This window comes from Rutilus rutilus, assembly GCF_951802725.1.
Source record: "Rutilus rutilus genome assembly, chromosome: 17".
Lineage (NCBI taxonomy): Eukaryota > Metazoa > Chordata > Actinopteri > Cypriniformes > Leuciscidae > Rutilus > Rutilus rutilus.
In genome coordinates, this window is record NC_140230.1 from 17,114,755 (window position 1) to 17,129,860 (window position 15,106).

A 15,106-nucleotide genomic window follows, 5' to 3' on the forward strand; every position below is an offset into this window, starting at 1 on the left:
ACCAATCTCGAAACTCCATAGAGGTACATAAAAAGCCCCTTTAAGTTTTTCTTTAAACCCAATCAAGTAGACTATAGTTAAATAAATAAATAAATCCTAAGAAAGGGTTTTGAATATTAAAGGATTTGTTTAAAGCTAGTATTTAAAAGGATCTTCACCCAAAAATGAAAACTCTGTCATCATTTATTCACCCTCAAGTTGTTCCAAACCTGTATGACTTTCGTTCTTCTGCTGAACACAAAAGAAGATATTTTGATTCTTATTTTGTAATCAAAACCGTTGATGGACCCTATTGTCTATCGTTGTATGGGAAAACATACCCCAAGTCAGTGGGGTCCATCAACTGGTTAGCAACATTCTTCAAAATATCTTATTTTGTGTTCAGCAGAAAAAATAAGGTCATAAAGGTTTGGAAGTCACTGGGCTCCAAAACCTCAGAGTCCTCTATTGTCCACCTGTGTGAGTGACGTCCTCCTCCCTCCTTTCTTGGCTCAGCTAAAAGTATAAATACTGATGTCAGACTGCTTATTTTTCTATTGTCCACTGACATTCAAGCAAACATGCTATAGATCCAAATACTAAAAATAACATTGGAATAACGTATTTAGGATTTTCGTAAGGTAGGTGAATATTGCTTTGAATGCAGGCATCTTGTACCAAGTGCATAAATAGCTGATTGTAATGTTATGAAAGTGGATAGTCTGGTAAGTGGTTGTTTTTCTGCATTTTTTTATTAAATTTGGCAGAAGAATTGTAAAATAATGTTAACGTAAAAATTAGCTTTATTAATTCGGTTCTATTCAAAAATATTATTATTAGTTGTAGTACTAGTAATTATTATTTAATATAGTAATATATTTTATTGAATATATATATATATATATATATATATGAAGACTTGCCATCTGAAGTGCCATCTGAAATTTTCTTATAAAATTTGCATTTTTATCAAGCTCGTATATTCAGGTTATATACATATACACATACATACATACATACATACACATGCACACACACACATTAGGTCACACGATAAAAGGAATTTAAGTGTTTGATTGCATTGTACAAAAACAGTTAATCAAAGTTTGCATAATAATCATTTTTAAAATAATCGTTACATTTAAAGTATACTGATTATAAGTAATGCGGAATAAGCCGATGAGGATGGAAACCGCATCACCTGCATGTTTATTTAAATATGTATTTATATATTTCTGTGGTTTACTTTTTTGGTTATGTGGATTTTTTTTTTTTTCTGTCAGTCTTTTTGGTCTGACACTCCTCCAGAAACCATGTCACCAGCCATCTCCAGAACTGCTGCAGGAGAGATAAATCACTGGTGGAACCAACTGAAGTTCCGCCTTCAGCATAGAAAAGGATGGAATGAAATGTTGGATGAGACCTTCCTCATGCAGAGCAAAAAGTGAATAACTAACTATTATCAATATAATAAATTAGGCACTACATTTGCATTTCAAGAAGGAAATGCTAGTGATTGCAAAGCAGTAAAAGAATAATGCCGAAATCCTGGTAAGTTTAGGATTTTGATTTTGATTCTGTATAAATATATGTAATGTCTGTAATAATTTAACAGTGTAAATTAAAAAAAAAAAGTTTAATCTTAAATCTCTTAAAAATGATTTTTAACATTTACTAAATGTTTTAATGGAGTCTGGATTAATTACAGAAATTTGTGTAGAAATTAAGTAAATTAATGAAGGAAAATAATGTTCAACACAGTTCTGCTGCCTTGCAAGCACTAATAAAGGGAAAAGATGTCCTGATTTGAGCTCCCACCTACGGTTGTAGTCATTTCTCTTTCTGTTCTGCAGAGTAAATGACATCCCCCTGTTTTCCGCCACTAAGGAGAATAATGCAGCCTGCATAAAGAAACTGCTTGACTGTTCATCTACAAATATCTTTGAGAGAGGTAAACCACAGTTTTTGCCATTATTTGACATCATATAACTGGCACCTTGAATGACAAACACATCTGACACCGTGTGTGCGTTCCAGGTGAGTTTGGAGAGACGGCTCTGCATGTTGCTGTGATGAATGATAATTTTGAAGCGGCTGTGGCATTAATGGACGGAGCACCTGAGCTCATCAACGAGCCTATGACCTCTGAACTCTATCAAGGTCGTTGTTTTAAAAAATCGAAATGTTCCTCAAACATTAAAAAACACAATTTTATAACTATTTGTGCTAGAAGATCTCATGGATGTATGCTGTGATTGACAGGTTTAACAGCCCTTCACATTGCTGCAGTTAACCAGAATGTTAACATAGTCCAGGAGTTGATAGCTAGAGGGGGTGATGTGGCAGCACCCAGGGTCACGGGCATGTACTTCCGCAAAAGAAGAGGAGGACTTCTGTACTTTGGTGAGATGGGTGTTTCTGTTCTATTAATTGTTTTTAGGACCATTCAAAGGACCATGTTTTTTTGCTTCATCCAAAAATGAAAACTCTCTCATCATTTACTCACCCTCATGCCATCTCTGATGTATATGACTTTCTTTCTTCAGATAAACACTATATGACATTTTTTAGAAAAATTGCCACTCCTTTGATGCTTGAAAAACCACACACAGCAATACGCAGTTAATCCCAGTAGGTTAATGTTGAAGTTATAGATGTATAGATGTGTGTAAGAAAAATACTATAAATCATTGCCTCCAGGCTACTGTCATACGAGACTTCATGATGTAAGTGTGTTGCGAAGCTCACGCGAGAATTAAACACACAACTTGTGAGCACGCCTAGGACAGTTCGCCGGAAGCGTTGGTTTATAGTTAAAAGATTAAAAAAAATTATACTTTTCTGACACACACCTATCGTTTCACTTAATTATGAAATTTGATTTCTATTTTTGATTTTAATCAATTATATAAATCAAATCAAGATCACTTCAGAAGACATCGATTCGTCCACTGGGATCGTTGTGTGTGGTTTTTCAAGCATCAACCTATCGGCACCCATTCACTTGCATTATATAGACTCACAGAAATCTTTGTTTGGGTTTATCTGAAGTAAGAAAGTCATATACATCGAGAATGGCATGAGGATGAGTAAATGAGTAAATTTTTCTTTTTGGATGAACTATTCTTTTAATTATAAATATGTTAAGTTGAAATATGGATGAGCATCAAGAGAGATGACTATTACTATTTCCCATGACTGTTACATACATACTTACATAGAAACATTAATTAATAAATTGTTTAAATGTAGGTGAACACATCCTGGCATTTGCTAGCTGTGTGGGTAATGAAGAAATCATGTCCATGTTGATAAAAGCTGGGGCTAATATTCGGGCCCAGGATTCCCTTGGTAAGAGAAAATAACTCACTGGCCTAGTTCAATATTTTACTCCCAATTTGACATACATATCTGCATAAGTGTTTGTAACTTTCTTTCTCTCATGAACAGGTAATACCATCCTGCATCTGTTGGTTTTGCAGCCCAATAAAACAACTGCATGTCATATTTTTGACATTCTGATGTCAAAAGATGCAGAACTGGACCCCTCAATCCCTCTAGACAAGATTCCCAACTACAGAGGCCTCACACCATTCAAACTCGCTGCCAAGGAGGGCAACTTTGTGGTGAGAAAGAGATCTTTTCATGCATCTCTTCCAAAAACATGCATCTTTTCTGTCACAGGATTTTAAAGTAATATGTTGCAGCTTTTAAAGAGCATAGGCTAATGTTTTTGTGATGCTGCACAGGCCTTCCAGCACTTGGTTAACCGCAGACGCATTATTCAGTGGAGTTTGGGACCATTGACCTCCAACCTTTATGACCTTACTGAGATTGACTCCAGGGTGGATGACCTCTCAGTGCTTGAGGTTATTGTCAGCAGTCCGAAAAGAGAGGTGTGTGAATGTGTGCAGGACACATTACAGCATATCAAACAGGCCTTGACAAAGAAGAACAGGAAAAACTAAGCTTAAACATTAATGATAATAAATAACTGACTAAGCCGAAGTGCTTTAGCTGGGGTGTTGTTAGTTCATCTCTTAACTAAGTGCTTTGTGCATCGTCTCCCAGGCCAGAAGGATTCTTGAGTCGACTCCAGTGCGACAGCTCGTAAGGCTGAAGTGGAATCTGTATGGGAAACATTACTTCAGGTGCCACACTATCACATACTATAAAAACACAGCATTTAGGAAATTTATCTTTTTATTAAATTAATAAACTATAAATAATTACAGCGTTGCGTTTTTCGCGACTAAAAAAGCTGTGTTGTGCTGTCAGGCCAGTAGTTGGCGATGTCACTTTATAAAGAAACACCACACACCTATAGTTTTCACAAATTCAAGTTTTTGTAGTTTACACAGAGAAGATAACGGTATCATTTTCAAACACTTGCACTTTAAAAACCCAGTCAAAAGTTTGCATTTCAGGCCCTCAAAACGCTGTTGTCGTGTAAATAAACGACCAAAACACATAAAAAGTTTCCAGTTTGTAGTTGAAAATGGTGTTAAATGAATATGCAGATTTTATCTGGATATCTACATTTCTTTAATTTCTTTTTGTCTTAAAAATAAATGTACATTTGTTTTTATCCAGATCTACTTGCATTGTAGTCAAGATACACATTTTAATCAGTTCATGCATTCCCTGGGAATTGTTGCGTGCTTTACTGTTTAAGCTATAAATTATAGTATATTATATCAATAGAATTATGTCCAAAATGTAGTGTAATGTGACATGTGGAGGTTTAAAGGAACATTGTTATGTTGTCATTGTCGTACCTGAATGTTTTTTCTTTTCTGTTGACTGTCAAAACGGCTTCAAGCTTTTCCACATATTCAGCATTTTTTCTGATTTTATCAGAAAACTTGTCACTTTGATAGCAGTAGTGTGCTATGAAGCCTTACACAATATATGAAATGATGTTTATAATTTCAGTCCAACTAATGATGTTGCTCTGTTCATCTGTTCACAGGTTATTAATGCTGGTGTACCTGCTGTATATTAGCATATTCACTTTGTGTTGTATATACCGCCCCCTGAAGGACATTCCTGAGAATTACACCAAAGCAGACAATGACAACACCATAAAAATACAAAAAAGCTTTCAGGTGTGAAACATGATTATTTTTCTGAATGTCAAAGCACTTTTATATATGTTTGCAAGTACCTCATTTCTGTGTGTGTGTGTTTAGGAGAGCTATCAGTCCTATAAAGATCACCTGCGTTTAATTGGAGAAATTATCAGTCTCATAGGAGCCATCATTATTCTGCTGATAGAGGTCAGCAAAATTTCCCCACACAACTCAGTCTGACTTTAAAAATATTATGCTATGAAATGTGAAGTATTATTGGTATTATGCCAAAACACTCATACCTTACGTTGAATCATTTTCAGATTCCCAGTATTTTGAAAGTGGGGGCTAAACGCTACTTCGGCCAGTCTGCACTTGGAGGCCCCTTCCATGTCACTTTGTGAGTTTATCTTGTTGTAAAGTCTATTATCACAGGGGTTTACGAATGGGGTCCAAGAACCCAAAATGTATTACAATATACTGTAAATATACATACATTTGTTTTGGTTTTACGTAGTTTAAATGGCAAAGCTGAATTTTCAGCATCATTACTCCAGTCTTCAGTGTCACATGATCCTTCAGAAATCATTCTAATATGCTGATTTGGCGCTCAAGTAACATTTCTTATTATTATCAATGTTGAAAACAGGGTCCATCACTAGAGGGTAATCATATTGGAGGGTTTGGCATCAAAATATTTGAAAACCCCTGCATTTTTGTTGAATGAAATCAGTTTGACTCACATCCGTTCACTTATACTGAATTTTCTTGCATTTCTGCGGCAGGATTAGCTACGCGTGTCTGGTTGTGATTTTGTGTGTGATGCGCACCACTGAAATGGAAGGAGAGCTTGTGCCGATGGCTTGGGCTCTGGTTATCGGCTGGTCCAATGTTATGTACTTCGCCCGAGGTTTTGAGATGCTGGGACCCTATGTCATTGTGATTCAGAAGGTGGAGCATTTTGCTGAGGCAGCCTCTCACTGTTGTCGGTTTGTAGACCCAGCATAGCTTAATAATGTATTTGTGTGGATGTTGTTTTGCAGACAATATTTGGAGATTTGACAAAGTTCATGTGGTTGTCTCTCATCTTCCTCATTGGATCCTCAACCGGTTAGTTCAAATACAGTTGCATCACCATATATTAATGCGCAGTGCTGGGTAAATTGCTTCCAAATTGTAGTCCGTTACTGATTTCAAATTACATGTGTAATGGGAATTTTAATTTTCACACTCTAGGTGTGCTCCTGATTTTTCAATATAATGATTAATGTGAACACTGTGAGACAAAGGGGAGACAGCTGAAAAGGGAACCTCTGACCCCTTGGGATCAGAGGTGGTCCCATTTGGGACTTCTGAGTTTGTAGGAATAAACTCAGCAGGATTAGGTCACTAGCAGAGAAACCTTCCCTTGTTTAGATAAGGGCCTGTGAGCAGAAGACCTTGAAGGTACTATAAAGGCTCCTCTGCCCTCCCTCCCTCCCTCCCTTCGTCGCACTTGTTCCACAGACTGTACTAATGACTTCTGTGTGGCAACTGGGCCTTCTTGCAAGAATAAAATACTTTTTTAATGATCATTTGAATTTCAGAGTGTCTCTTACGCAGTTGATGATTGTTTAATGAATTTTTGCCACAACACATGACGATACAATACAATCGGACTACTTTTATATTACTTTGGAATAGGATAAACTTGTACCAATTTGATATAAAAATACAGAGACAAAGAAAATATGCCATTTTTTATCATCAACAACATTAAACATTACATTACATTACATAAGGGTTTCCCGGGGTTTGTGAAGGAACTACAAGTTATTAAACCTATTAAAAACATAATAGACCTTAGTCAGGGTAGCGCCATATTACATTTTTTGACAAGAATGAATATGTGGCTGTGAGGGAGAGAAGTAAGGCGTGTGATCTAGTGATCTCGTTTTCATCCGCATTGAATACTAAGGTCTATAATCTAATTACAAGTACTTAATTTTTGCAATCTGATTATGTACTACAAATTACAAATAATCAGTTACTACCCAGCACTATTGTGAGTTTGTAATGTAAATAATGACTTCCTTGTCTCCTTCCTCAGGCTTGTGGGTCTTCTACATGACTCAAGAATCTTTAGCTTTACCGCCATACCGCTCGTTCCCCATCACCATCTTCTCTCAGTTTGAGCTGAGCATCGGTCTGATAGACTTGCCAGTGGACCACATTCTCTACACACATCCAGTTGTGCACTCTGTTCACATCTGCTTCAGCGTGGTCTCTTACGTCCTCCTGTTCAACCTCCTGATCGCCATGATGAGCGACACGCAGTGGAGGGTCACCCAGGAACGGGACGAACTCTGGAGGACACAGGTTGGTATTGTAGCTAGACTAGTTCAGTCGCACATTTATTGTTCTGGAAGCATGTTGGGTGAAAATGGGTTTCTCTGTTCACAGGTGGTGGCCACTACTCTGATGCTGGAACGGAGGCTATCACTGCGTTTGTGGCCTAGACTGGGTGTCTGTGGCCTGGCGTTTGGCCTTGGAGAATGCTGGTACCTCCGGTAAGGACACCCGGTATCATAAATTCAATACAAAAGCATCACGAAACGCTCACATTTTTTGTCTCATTCTTTCATAATATCTCTTGATTCCAGAGTGGAGGATCGCAATGATCTATTGGTGCAAAAGATGAGACGCTACGTTAACGCATTCTCTAAGGATGGAGAATCAGCCAAGGAGAAGGAGGAAACAGGCAAGAGCGACAGTGGAAATGATCCAATGCAAAGCCATTTTACTGAGAGCAACATGGCTAGAACCAAAAAGATGCCAAAACGACGCTGGCAGCTCATTCGCCAGAGCATAGAATGTGAAAAGGAAGAAAATGTGGATTGCCCGGATTTCAAGTACATCTAAAAATGGCCCAAGATCAAGTAGAAATGTTTAGGTGAAATGACATTGCTAATATTTAAAGGGTTCCTGTTACATTATTCTGTGTTATTTTATTGTTTAATAATATCCAAACATATAGGTGTGCAACATCAATATTGTTACATATAAAGGTGGAAGTTTAATCAAGAAATACAAAAAGAGACATTTCAAAAAGAATGTATGCGCAATTCAGTACATTATCATGTGAATATTAGCCATATTTAGTGCAAAAAAACAGTGTGTAAATGATCAGTACAGTTAGAAATGAGTGCAGTTGTAATACAAATAAAACTATTCTAAAAAGTTTCTAAGAATGTATTTTCTGCATCTATAATGCTCAATGGCACGCTTATGGACCAAATGTCCCTATTTCTGATCTTTAGAGAAAAGATAGTTAGATTAGGTGTTGAGTTATGATATCCAGATGTATAGTTGGTTTTGATTGGTGTAGTTGATCTTCTGACATCTAGATCTTCTGACAGATGTACTGCAAATATAACTTGCACTGAGATGGGCGCCAGCTCCGTTCAGGTGGGTTATTTGCAGCCAGAATGGCACAATCTCCAGGAGAGGAATCATTTTCCCAATATCTGTGTGCATACGGAAGAAGCATAGTCAGTTATAAGCTACTAAATCACATTTAAACAAATACATTCATTTTACAATCATTGTATGTTTTTGTAACCATATGATGAATTATTCATGGTGGCTTGAAGGACAAGGTGTAAAAAGTGCCTCCTCGAGTTTATTTCCTATTTTTAATTTATATTTTTCTGCTGCTGCTGCTGCAAAAAAGAAATACATCCCTGAATTACATTTTTTATATCCATATTATTATCACTGTCCACTTAGAAAATTTAATGTTGGAAATTAACTTAAAAATGTTGGTTACAAGAAGGTCTTATTTGTTAACATTAGTTAATCCATTAACTAACATGAAATAACAATTAAGAAATATTTTTACAGCATTTATTAAACTTTGTTTATAAAAACATTCATGTTCATGTTAGTTCACTGTGCATTAATGTTAACAGATACAATGTGTATATACTAACAATGTAGTAGTAAATGCTGAATTAACTAATATGAATAGATGCTGTTGCAGTATTGATCATTGTTAGTTCGTGTTAACTAATGAAGTTAATTAATGTTGAAACTTGAAACCTTAAAGAAACCTTGTTGTAAAGTGCTCTGAACAGTCTTTTCCACCTTTTCAAGAATCAATGATCGCTCCTCCAGGCCAAGGTTGACACTGCATGCTAATTTTTTTATGTAACCATTCATTGCAGGGCACTTCCAGTGTGTAGGGATAAGCAATTCAGAAGGAGACCAAATGGAATTTTTTTTTTTTTTTTTTTTTTGAAAATGTAAAAAAATCATTGGAAATGTTTTGCCAGCAAAAAAAAAAAAAGAAAAAGAAAAACATCCTTTAAGGTAATCGACTCAGGTAGTAAAAAAACAACAAAGAAGCATTTTTTTCACATTGCCCTTCAAAGTGTTTTCAGTCACATTTTTTCCCACCTCACTGTCAATACAGTGTTGTTAATCCATGTCCATTCATTTGTCCCCACTTGACTTAGCCCAATCCAGTAGTCCAAATTCCCTTTACTGCTCAGAAAATTCTGCAGAGATGAGATATTGTCGAAAGGCATTAAATACATTTAAATGAGATTCACTCCTGTTAGTTTTAATTTAACCATATTTACAGAATTACTGACCTGCACACTATGATTAGTAATCACGGCAAGATCTCCTCCCCTCCTCTGGCATTCCTCCCTGCTCAGCTGCCAGGTCAGACGGTGTTGAGACATGAAGTAACAAGTATTCTCGAACTTCAACCAGCCCTTGCCACAATAACTGCACAGATTCCCTGCACACATACATTTAAGTGGGGAAACAAGAAAACTCTGAAGTGACGTAAAAATAATGATGTAAAAATAAATAAAAAAAACTTTTAGACAACCGTATGTCTGTTGTTCACAAACTCACGAGTTTCTTCAAGAGGTTGTTGGTAAACCTCTTGGCATTTCTTCAAGCTGCATTCCTGTTCCGGTGGAGACCTGTTCGTCTCCTCTACCACCTGACATGGCTGTTGTGGCCCAGTCACTGTTTATAACATAGAGGAACAATGTTACAGCACACCTGACCTCTAAATAAATAACCATTTCCACCAAAATACTATAGTTACTAGACTTATTTTTTGTACTGGAAAGTCATAATAATGTAACATCGAGATCTTGAAACAAGAAGTTTATTTGTCACTGTGTGTAAGTTTTCTATTTTGATCACATTTTTCAGAAGGCAAATGCTATTTTCTTTTTACGTAATAATTTTAACCCACCTATATTGTTCCAAGATCTGCACCCACTTGTGACGCATACAAACATAGTGAAAAACATTCAAATATTATTCTTAATCATTCTTGATTATGGTACAACAGGGCGGGGGGGGGGGAGGGGGGGGGGGGGTATCAAAATGTATTATGATAAAGTGGTTTTAATTCAATCATTATGGAGTAACACAAATTAATAATAAAAAATGTTAGAGAATTTGGGATACTACTCTGGCAAAAAAACAACTGACTTTTCCTATTTTTCATTTCTTTTGGCCTTTCATAATGTTGCAGTACAATACATTATATAGCAGCTTCTGTGTTATTCTGCTATTGGTTATTAACAGGTTTATAAACAGTGTACATACAGCTGTTAGTATTGTGCAAGGAGAAAATGACATCCATGCATTTAGCACCATTGTCCCCTATCAGCAAACAGTGTGTTTTAAGGTAGGGCTGGGCGTTATTATCACGATAATTGTTTTATATCAGTCGATATCGATAATTATCACGATAAATGTCAAATCTTTATTTCTTTCAAGTTTAAAGGCAGATTTTTGCTACTAAGTGAAAGTTGTAGAAACCAGAGCGTTAATTGTGGTTTTAAACTACTCTTTACTGTCAGAACATATCATGACAAACACTTGCCACACAGGTGAACATTTCACAAATCTGAGGTAGAACATTCAAACATTTGTCCTTAACAAAATAAGATCTTTATTGGAAAATGTATTTCTTAGTTTCTGCATGTGCTAATGGGGGATATTGTTTCAAGTATTGAAACAGGTTTGTGTTGCCTGACTTTGGCACTTACAGTTTGCAGTGCAGGCTGCAATATTAATATTACATGTTTTGTCTCGAAACGTATATTTGACAGTGAGTTGACAGTAGTATTAGCTTGAGTTAGGATGCAGATTTACTATGTTAAATTTATGTTCATTAACAAAAAAGGAAACATCAGTTAAAAAAATAAAAACATATTTGGTAAAAATGTAATATTCTGACGGTTTGAGTTTTATTAAAATTAACCATTGGTCATCCAGTATCATGCATTTAGATCATGATAACCTAAAACCAGGCATAGCCTTTAGCACATCACTATCATGGCAAAATGTAACTTTATGGTTTCTATGGTATTTGTATGAAAGACAGTAGAGTATTATTAAATACTGTAATTATATTCCATTAGTTCTTTAATACATTGTCTACATTAATAATATAATACAATTCAATATGTAACGTTATATCCCACATTTCATGGTGCAGTTAATATTACTAGGCTAACGTTACAGTAAATCTATGGTAAATGATGGGAATTTGTAGATGGAAAGCCTTCTGACTGTATCGTTGCGCACAGTGTTTCTCCTGTTTGTCAGCGCTGTTTCATCTGCCTTTAAACTGGTTTAAATCACTGAGTCATTTGTGTTCTTCGATGAATTCAAGCGCTTCTCACTGGATCTCGTGCCCGAGACCGATCAGAGTAAACGCACAGGCACAGCTCTAGTGAGCTCGCGCTGCGCTGCCGTTTGGACCTTGAGCCGAGCGGATAAATGGTCCGTGTGGCGCGCGGTTGAAATTAGTTTCGTTCCGCTAAACATTATCGAACATTTATCGAACTCTTGATATCGTTTTATCGAGGGGGAAAAAAATAAATAAAAAATAAAATAAATAAATAAATAAAAATATCGCGATAATTATCGTTTTAGGTTAGATCCTAGAAAAAATGCGAAATATTTTTCATTCAAATTTAATTTGAATTCACACACACAAAATACAGTTGCATAACATACTGAAAGTTCAAAGGCCATAAGTGGTTCTTCAAGTAACTTATAGTCAAACCATTTATTGAATTATTATTATGATTAGCCTAATAAAACTAATAATACTATTAATAATAAAAACTGAAGTTAGCTTATATTTTGTTGACACAATGCTTGTTTCCAATATCAAAAACGATGTAGCATATTTTCGACCAAATTAGCCCAAAGACAATACAAGAGTTAAGTTACTAAAACAATAGCCTAGGCCTACATTTAAAGACAGTTATACTTACACTTAACTAACAGTACAAGGACCACAATCAGCAACAGGACGCAGATGACAAAAAGAACCAGTGAAATGATGCGGTAAACACGAACCTTCCGGTAAGTATCAAATGATGCATCTTCTGGAGAAAAACATAATACATCCTGTCGTTACATGAACCGTCAAATAACAGAAGTCAAGAAGTGTGTAATAACATCATTCATCACCTGAGTCCGGCGGCAGCTTTTTCGGCTCAGACTTGCCGCCTGCGTACTTGCCGAAATTGCACAGTTTTACGTACATGTTTCTTCTAACGCAGCGTCTAGACAGAGTTTGCTACTGTAGTGCGCACTTGACCGCAGCTCGGCTCACACACACACACACACAAACACACACACTACGGGTGGGTTCGACCGCGCGCGCAGGGGTTTTAAAGACGTGCACCCGTCACTGTAGCAACAGTCTGATGACGACGCTCCGTAACACAATATCTGGTCTGTGTCCTCGTGTGCCCTTATGAGACCTTGAAGCTCTCTCCGGACAAAATAAGATACCCGCTGTCCTTCAGAGAGCAAGATATGCAGCTGTGTCCCAGATATGGGTTTTACATTGTGAACTATGGTTATACAAAAGACTCTTATCAAATTACAGGGCAATCTATAATTTATGCATGCCTGCGGGGCCATGGTAACAGATGTTTCTAACGAGAAACCACTTGGGTTGGGTCAGAGCCATATAGTAAATGTTGCATGCATCAAAGTGGCATTTAGGTGACAGTAGATTAGAACACAAAAATCTTAAAGGAAATATAAATCAGTTGTGAACTTCATAATGTCTCCTTTCCCAGTGAATTATGGAGCACTAAAAGGAACATGATGGAAAATAATGAGATTGGAAGAAATTGTAGCTATATTTCATTGCATTTGCGTTCTAGTGCAAAATATTTCGAGTTCCCAAGAAACTATGCATTCGCTCACAAAACATTTTAGTTTTTAGTTTTTTTTGTGAGCAAACTGGGAGAACCAACTCAAAGATTTAGTTCCTGTTCTCTCTATATGGCTCTGGGTTGGGTATAATCGGATGCTGCTATGGATCAACTGTTTAGTATTAAATGAAGCTCTACTCACAATGTTCCCACAAATATTTTTTTGCACTGGTATATAGCTAAACTGTAAAAAACAATGTTAGTCATTTTAAAGGTAAAGAATATGCTGCTGTAAAAACCTGTATTGGTTAACTGCAATGGCAATTAACATGACAATTTATGTAGCCCAGTAAAACTTTTTTTTGTATTAATCTAAGCACTACCACTCAATATTCCCCAAAATAAGTCCATCAAATAGTTTTTGCACTGGTACAGGAACTAAATCTTTGAGTTGGTTCTCCCAATTTGCTCACAAAAACTAAAAAAAACTAAAATGTTTTGTGAGCGAATGCATAGTTTCTTGGGAACTCGAAATATTTTGCACTAGAACGCAAATGCAATGAAATATAGCTACAATTTCTTCCAATCTCATTATTTTCCATCATGTTCCTATAAGTGCTCCATAATTCACTGGGAAAGGAGACATTATGAAGTTCACAACTGATTTATATTTCCTTTAAGATTTTTGTTTTCTAATCTACTGTCACCTAAATGCACTTTGATGCATGCAACATTATATATGAGTTGGGTTTGGTAACCGCAGCTTTTTAGTGTAAATTTAAGTTTTTTTTTTTTTTTTTACAGTGTAGACTATTTATGTACATCTTCTGCATACCCTTTCATCTTGACATCAAAATATCTGTTTTTGTTCCTCTATTTGGCCTTTTTTCACTTGTCCTGTTTTAGACCAAATAGACAGGTGGACTCTCTATCAGACATTTTTGTAACTTGTGTAACATATCACACAATGAATAATGCACATGAATGCCCGAAAAGAATATTCATTTAAAAAAATACAGCATTGTTTTGAATATTTCTGTATTTTGTAATTTAAACATGTACACAAAACTTTAAAGAAATCAAACTCCTGGCATTTTTATCATTAAATGAGTGCTTTTATTCACTTTATTAGCAATTAATTGGCCTAAAATGTGCGGTGATTGGAAAATTAGTTTTGTTGATTGAATAAATGTTTTACCTTTATTGACTGCATAAGAGCGGATTGAAGAGGGCAAGCCATACACATGTTCAGATGGGTCAGTGAGAGAAGAGTAAACATTCCCTTCATCTACGTCTTCCCCTGCGATGTCAGTTGGAGACAATGCAGTTTAATAGAAGAACAGTTAGATATGAGAAGAAAACTAGAGAAAATGCTTCGTGATTTGTGTAGTGACTAATAACTAATAGCTAATAACAACTTGTTTACTGCTTATATAAAAAAAGATTTGAATAACCATTTTACCTTTTTTCTCCTCCTGCTTCTTCTCCTCATCCTCTTTTTCCTTCTCCTCCTCAGCCGTCGCAATCTCCTTCAACTCCACTTCTACTTCTGTCTTGCTAGCCATGGCTTTTTTTTCTGTCTGCCAATTCCCTTGATTTTCGTTTTCCGGACAAATTTGTCAGAGGTCCCAGTAGGTGCAAGCTCTTTAGTTACTGGTTTAATCTCCTATTGTCTCAAGTATTCTGACACAGTAGTAACAGACAAGCTTCACTTTTAAATATGCTGACCTGATTAGAATTCTCTCACTCCAGGATAAATCTGAACATCACACATGATCATTTGTTTTCCCGCAAGTTCCTCATTACACTCCGGCAAGTTGCCACGATATCCCTCACTTCTCTCTTTTTCATACGGTC

General features: G+C 36.2%; 2 protein-coding genes across 4 annotated transcripts; one reads left to right on the top strand and one right to left on the bottom strand.

Moving 5' to 3' along the window:
• Positions 1 to 535: 535 nt before the first annotated feature.
• trpv6 (transient receptor potential cation channel, subfamily V, member 6) lies at positions 536 to 8,273 on the top strand. 2 transcript variants are annotated; one of them, XM_084385612.1, is made up of 17 exons: positions 536 to 620; positions 1,263 to 1,423; positions 1,833 to 1,930; positions 2,017 to 2,139; positions 2,242 to 2,382; positions 3,232 to 3,330; positions 3,430 to 3,605; positions 3,729 to 3,875; positions 4,051 to 4,130; positions 4,952 to 5,087; positions 5,172 to 5,258; positions 5,375 to 5,451; positions 5,837 to 6,002; positions 6,095 to 6,161; positions 7,141 to 7,409; positions 7,494 to 7,600; positions 7,694 to 8,273. In XM_084385612.1, the coding sequence occupies exons 2-17, from the start codon at positions 1,293 to 1,295 to the stop codon at positions 7,950 to 7,952; spliced, it is 2,163 nt and encodes a 720-aa protein (XP_084241738.1). In that variant the 5' UTR covers positions 536 to 620; positions 1,263 to 1,292; the 3' UTR covers positions 7,953 to 8,273. The 2 variants fall into 2 exon arrangements, with proteins under 2 accessions (XP_084241738.1, XP_084241737.1); XM_084385611.1 differs by lacking the exon at positions 536 to 620 and having other exon boundaries at positions 1,133 to 1,423.
• LOC311276107 (C-type lectin domain family 2 member B) lies at positions 8,019 to 15,004 on the bottom strand. 2 transcript variants are annotated; one of them, XM_084385613.1, is made up of 7 exons: positions 14,712 to 15,004; positions 14,448 to 14,549; positions 12,353 to 12,466; positions 9,957 to 10,073; positions 9,686 to 9,837; positions 9,489 to 9,589; positions 8,019 to 8,557 (listed from the first exon to the last, which is right to left on the bottom strand). In XM_084385613.1, the coding sequence occupies exons 1-7, from the start codon at positions 14,812 to 14,814 to the stop codon at positions 8,434 to 8,436; spliced, it is 813 nt and encodes a 270-aa protein (XP_084241739.1). In that variant the 5' UTR covers positions 14,815 to 15,004; the 3' UTR covers positions 8,019 to 8,433. The 2 variants fall into 2 exon arrangements, with proteins under 2 accessions (XP_084241739.1, XP_084241740.1); XM_084385614.1 differs by lacking the exons at positions 14,448 to 14,549; positions 14,712 to 15,004 and adding an exon at positions 12,552 to 12,937.
• Between the last annotated feature and the right edge of the window lie 102 nt (positions 15,005 to 15,106).

Bases quoted from the DNA above. Each gene is read 5' to 3' on its own strand.
- LOC311276107 (XM_084385613.1), bottom strand. From the start codon at position 14,814: ATGGCTAGCAAGACAGAAGTAGAAGTGGAGTTGAAGGAGATTGCGACG. The intron at 9,590-9,685 runs GTCAGTAATTCT...TCATCTCTGCAG, and splicing joins TTACTAATCATAGTGTGCAG to AATTTTCTGAGCAGTAAAGG. The intron at 8,558-9,488 runs GTGGGAAAAAAT...GTATGCACACAG, and splicing joins AACACTGTATTGACAGTGAG to ATATTGGGAAAATGATTCCT.
- trpv6 (XM_084385611.1), top strand. From the start codon at position 1,236: ATGTGGATTTTTTTTTTTTTCTGTCAGTCTTTTTGGTCTGACACTCCT. The intron at 3,331-3,429 runs GTAAGAGAAAAT...TCTCATGAACAG, and splicing joins TCGGGCCCAGGATTCCCTTG to GTAATACCATCCTGCATCTG. The intron at 3,606-3,728 runs GTGAGAAAGAGA...GATGCTGCACAG, and splicing joins CCAAGGAGGGCAACTTTGTG to GCCTTCCAGCACTTGGTTAA.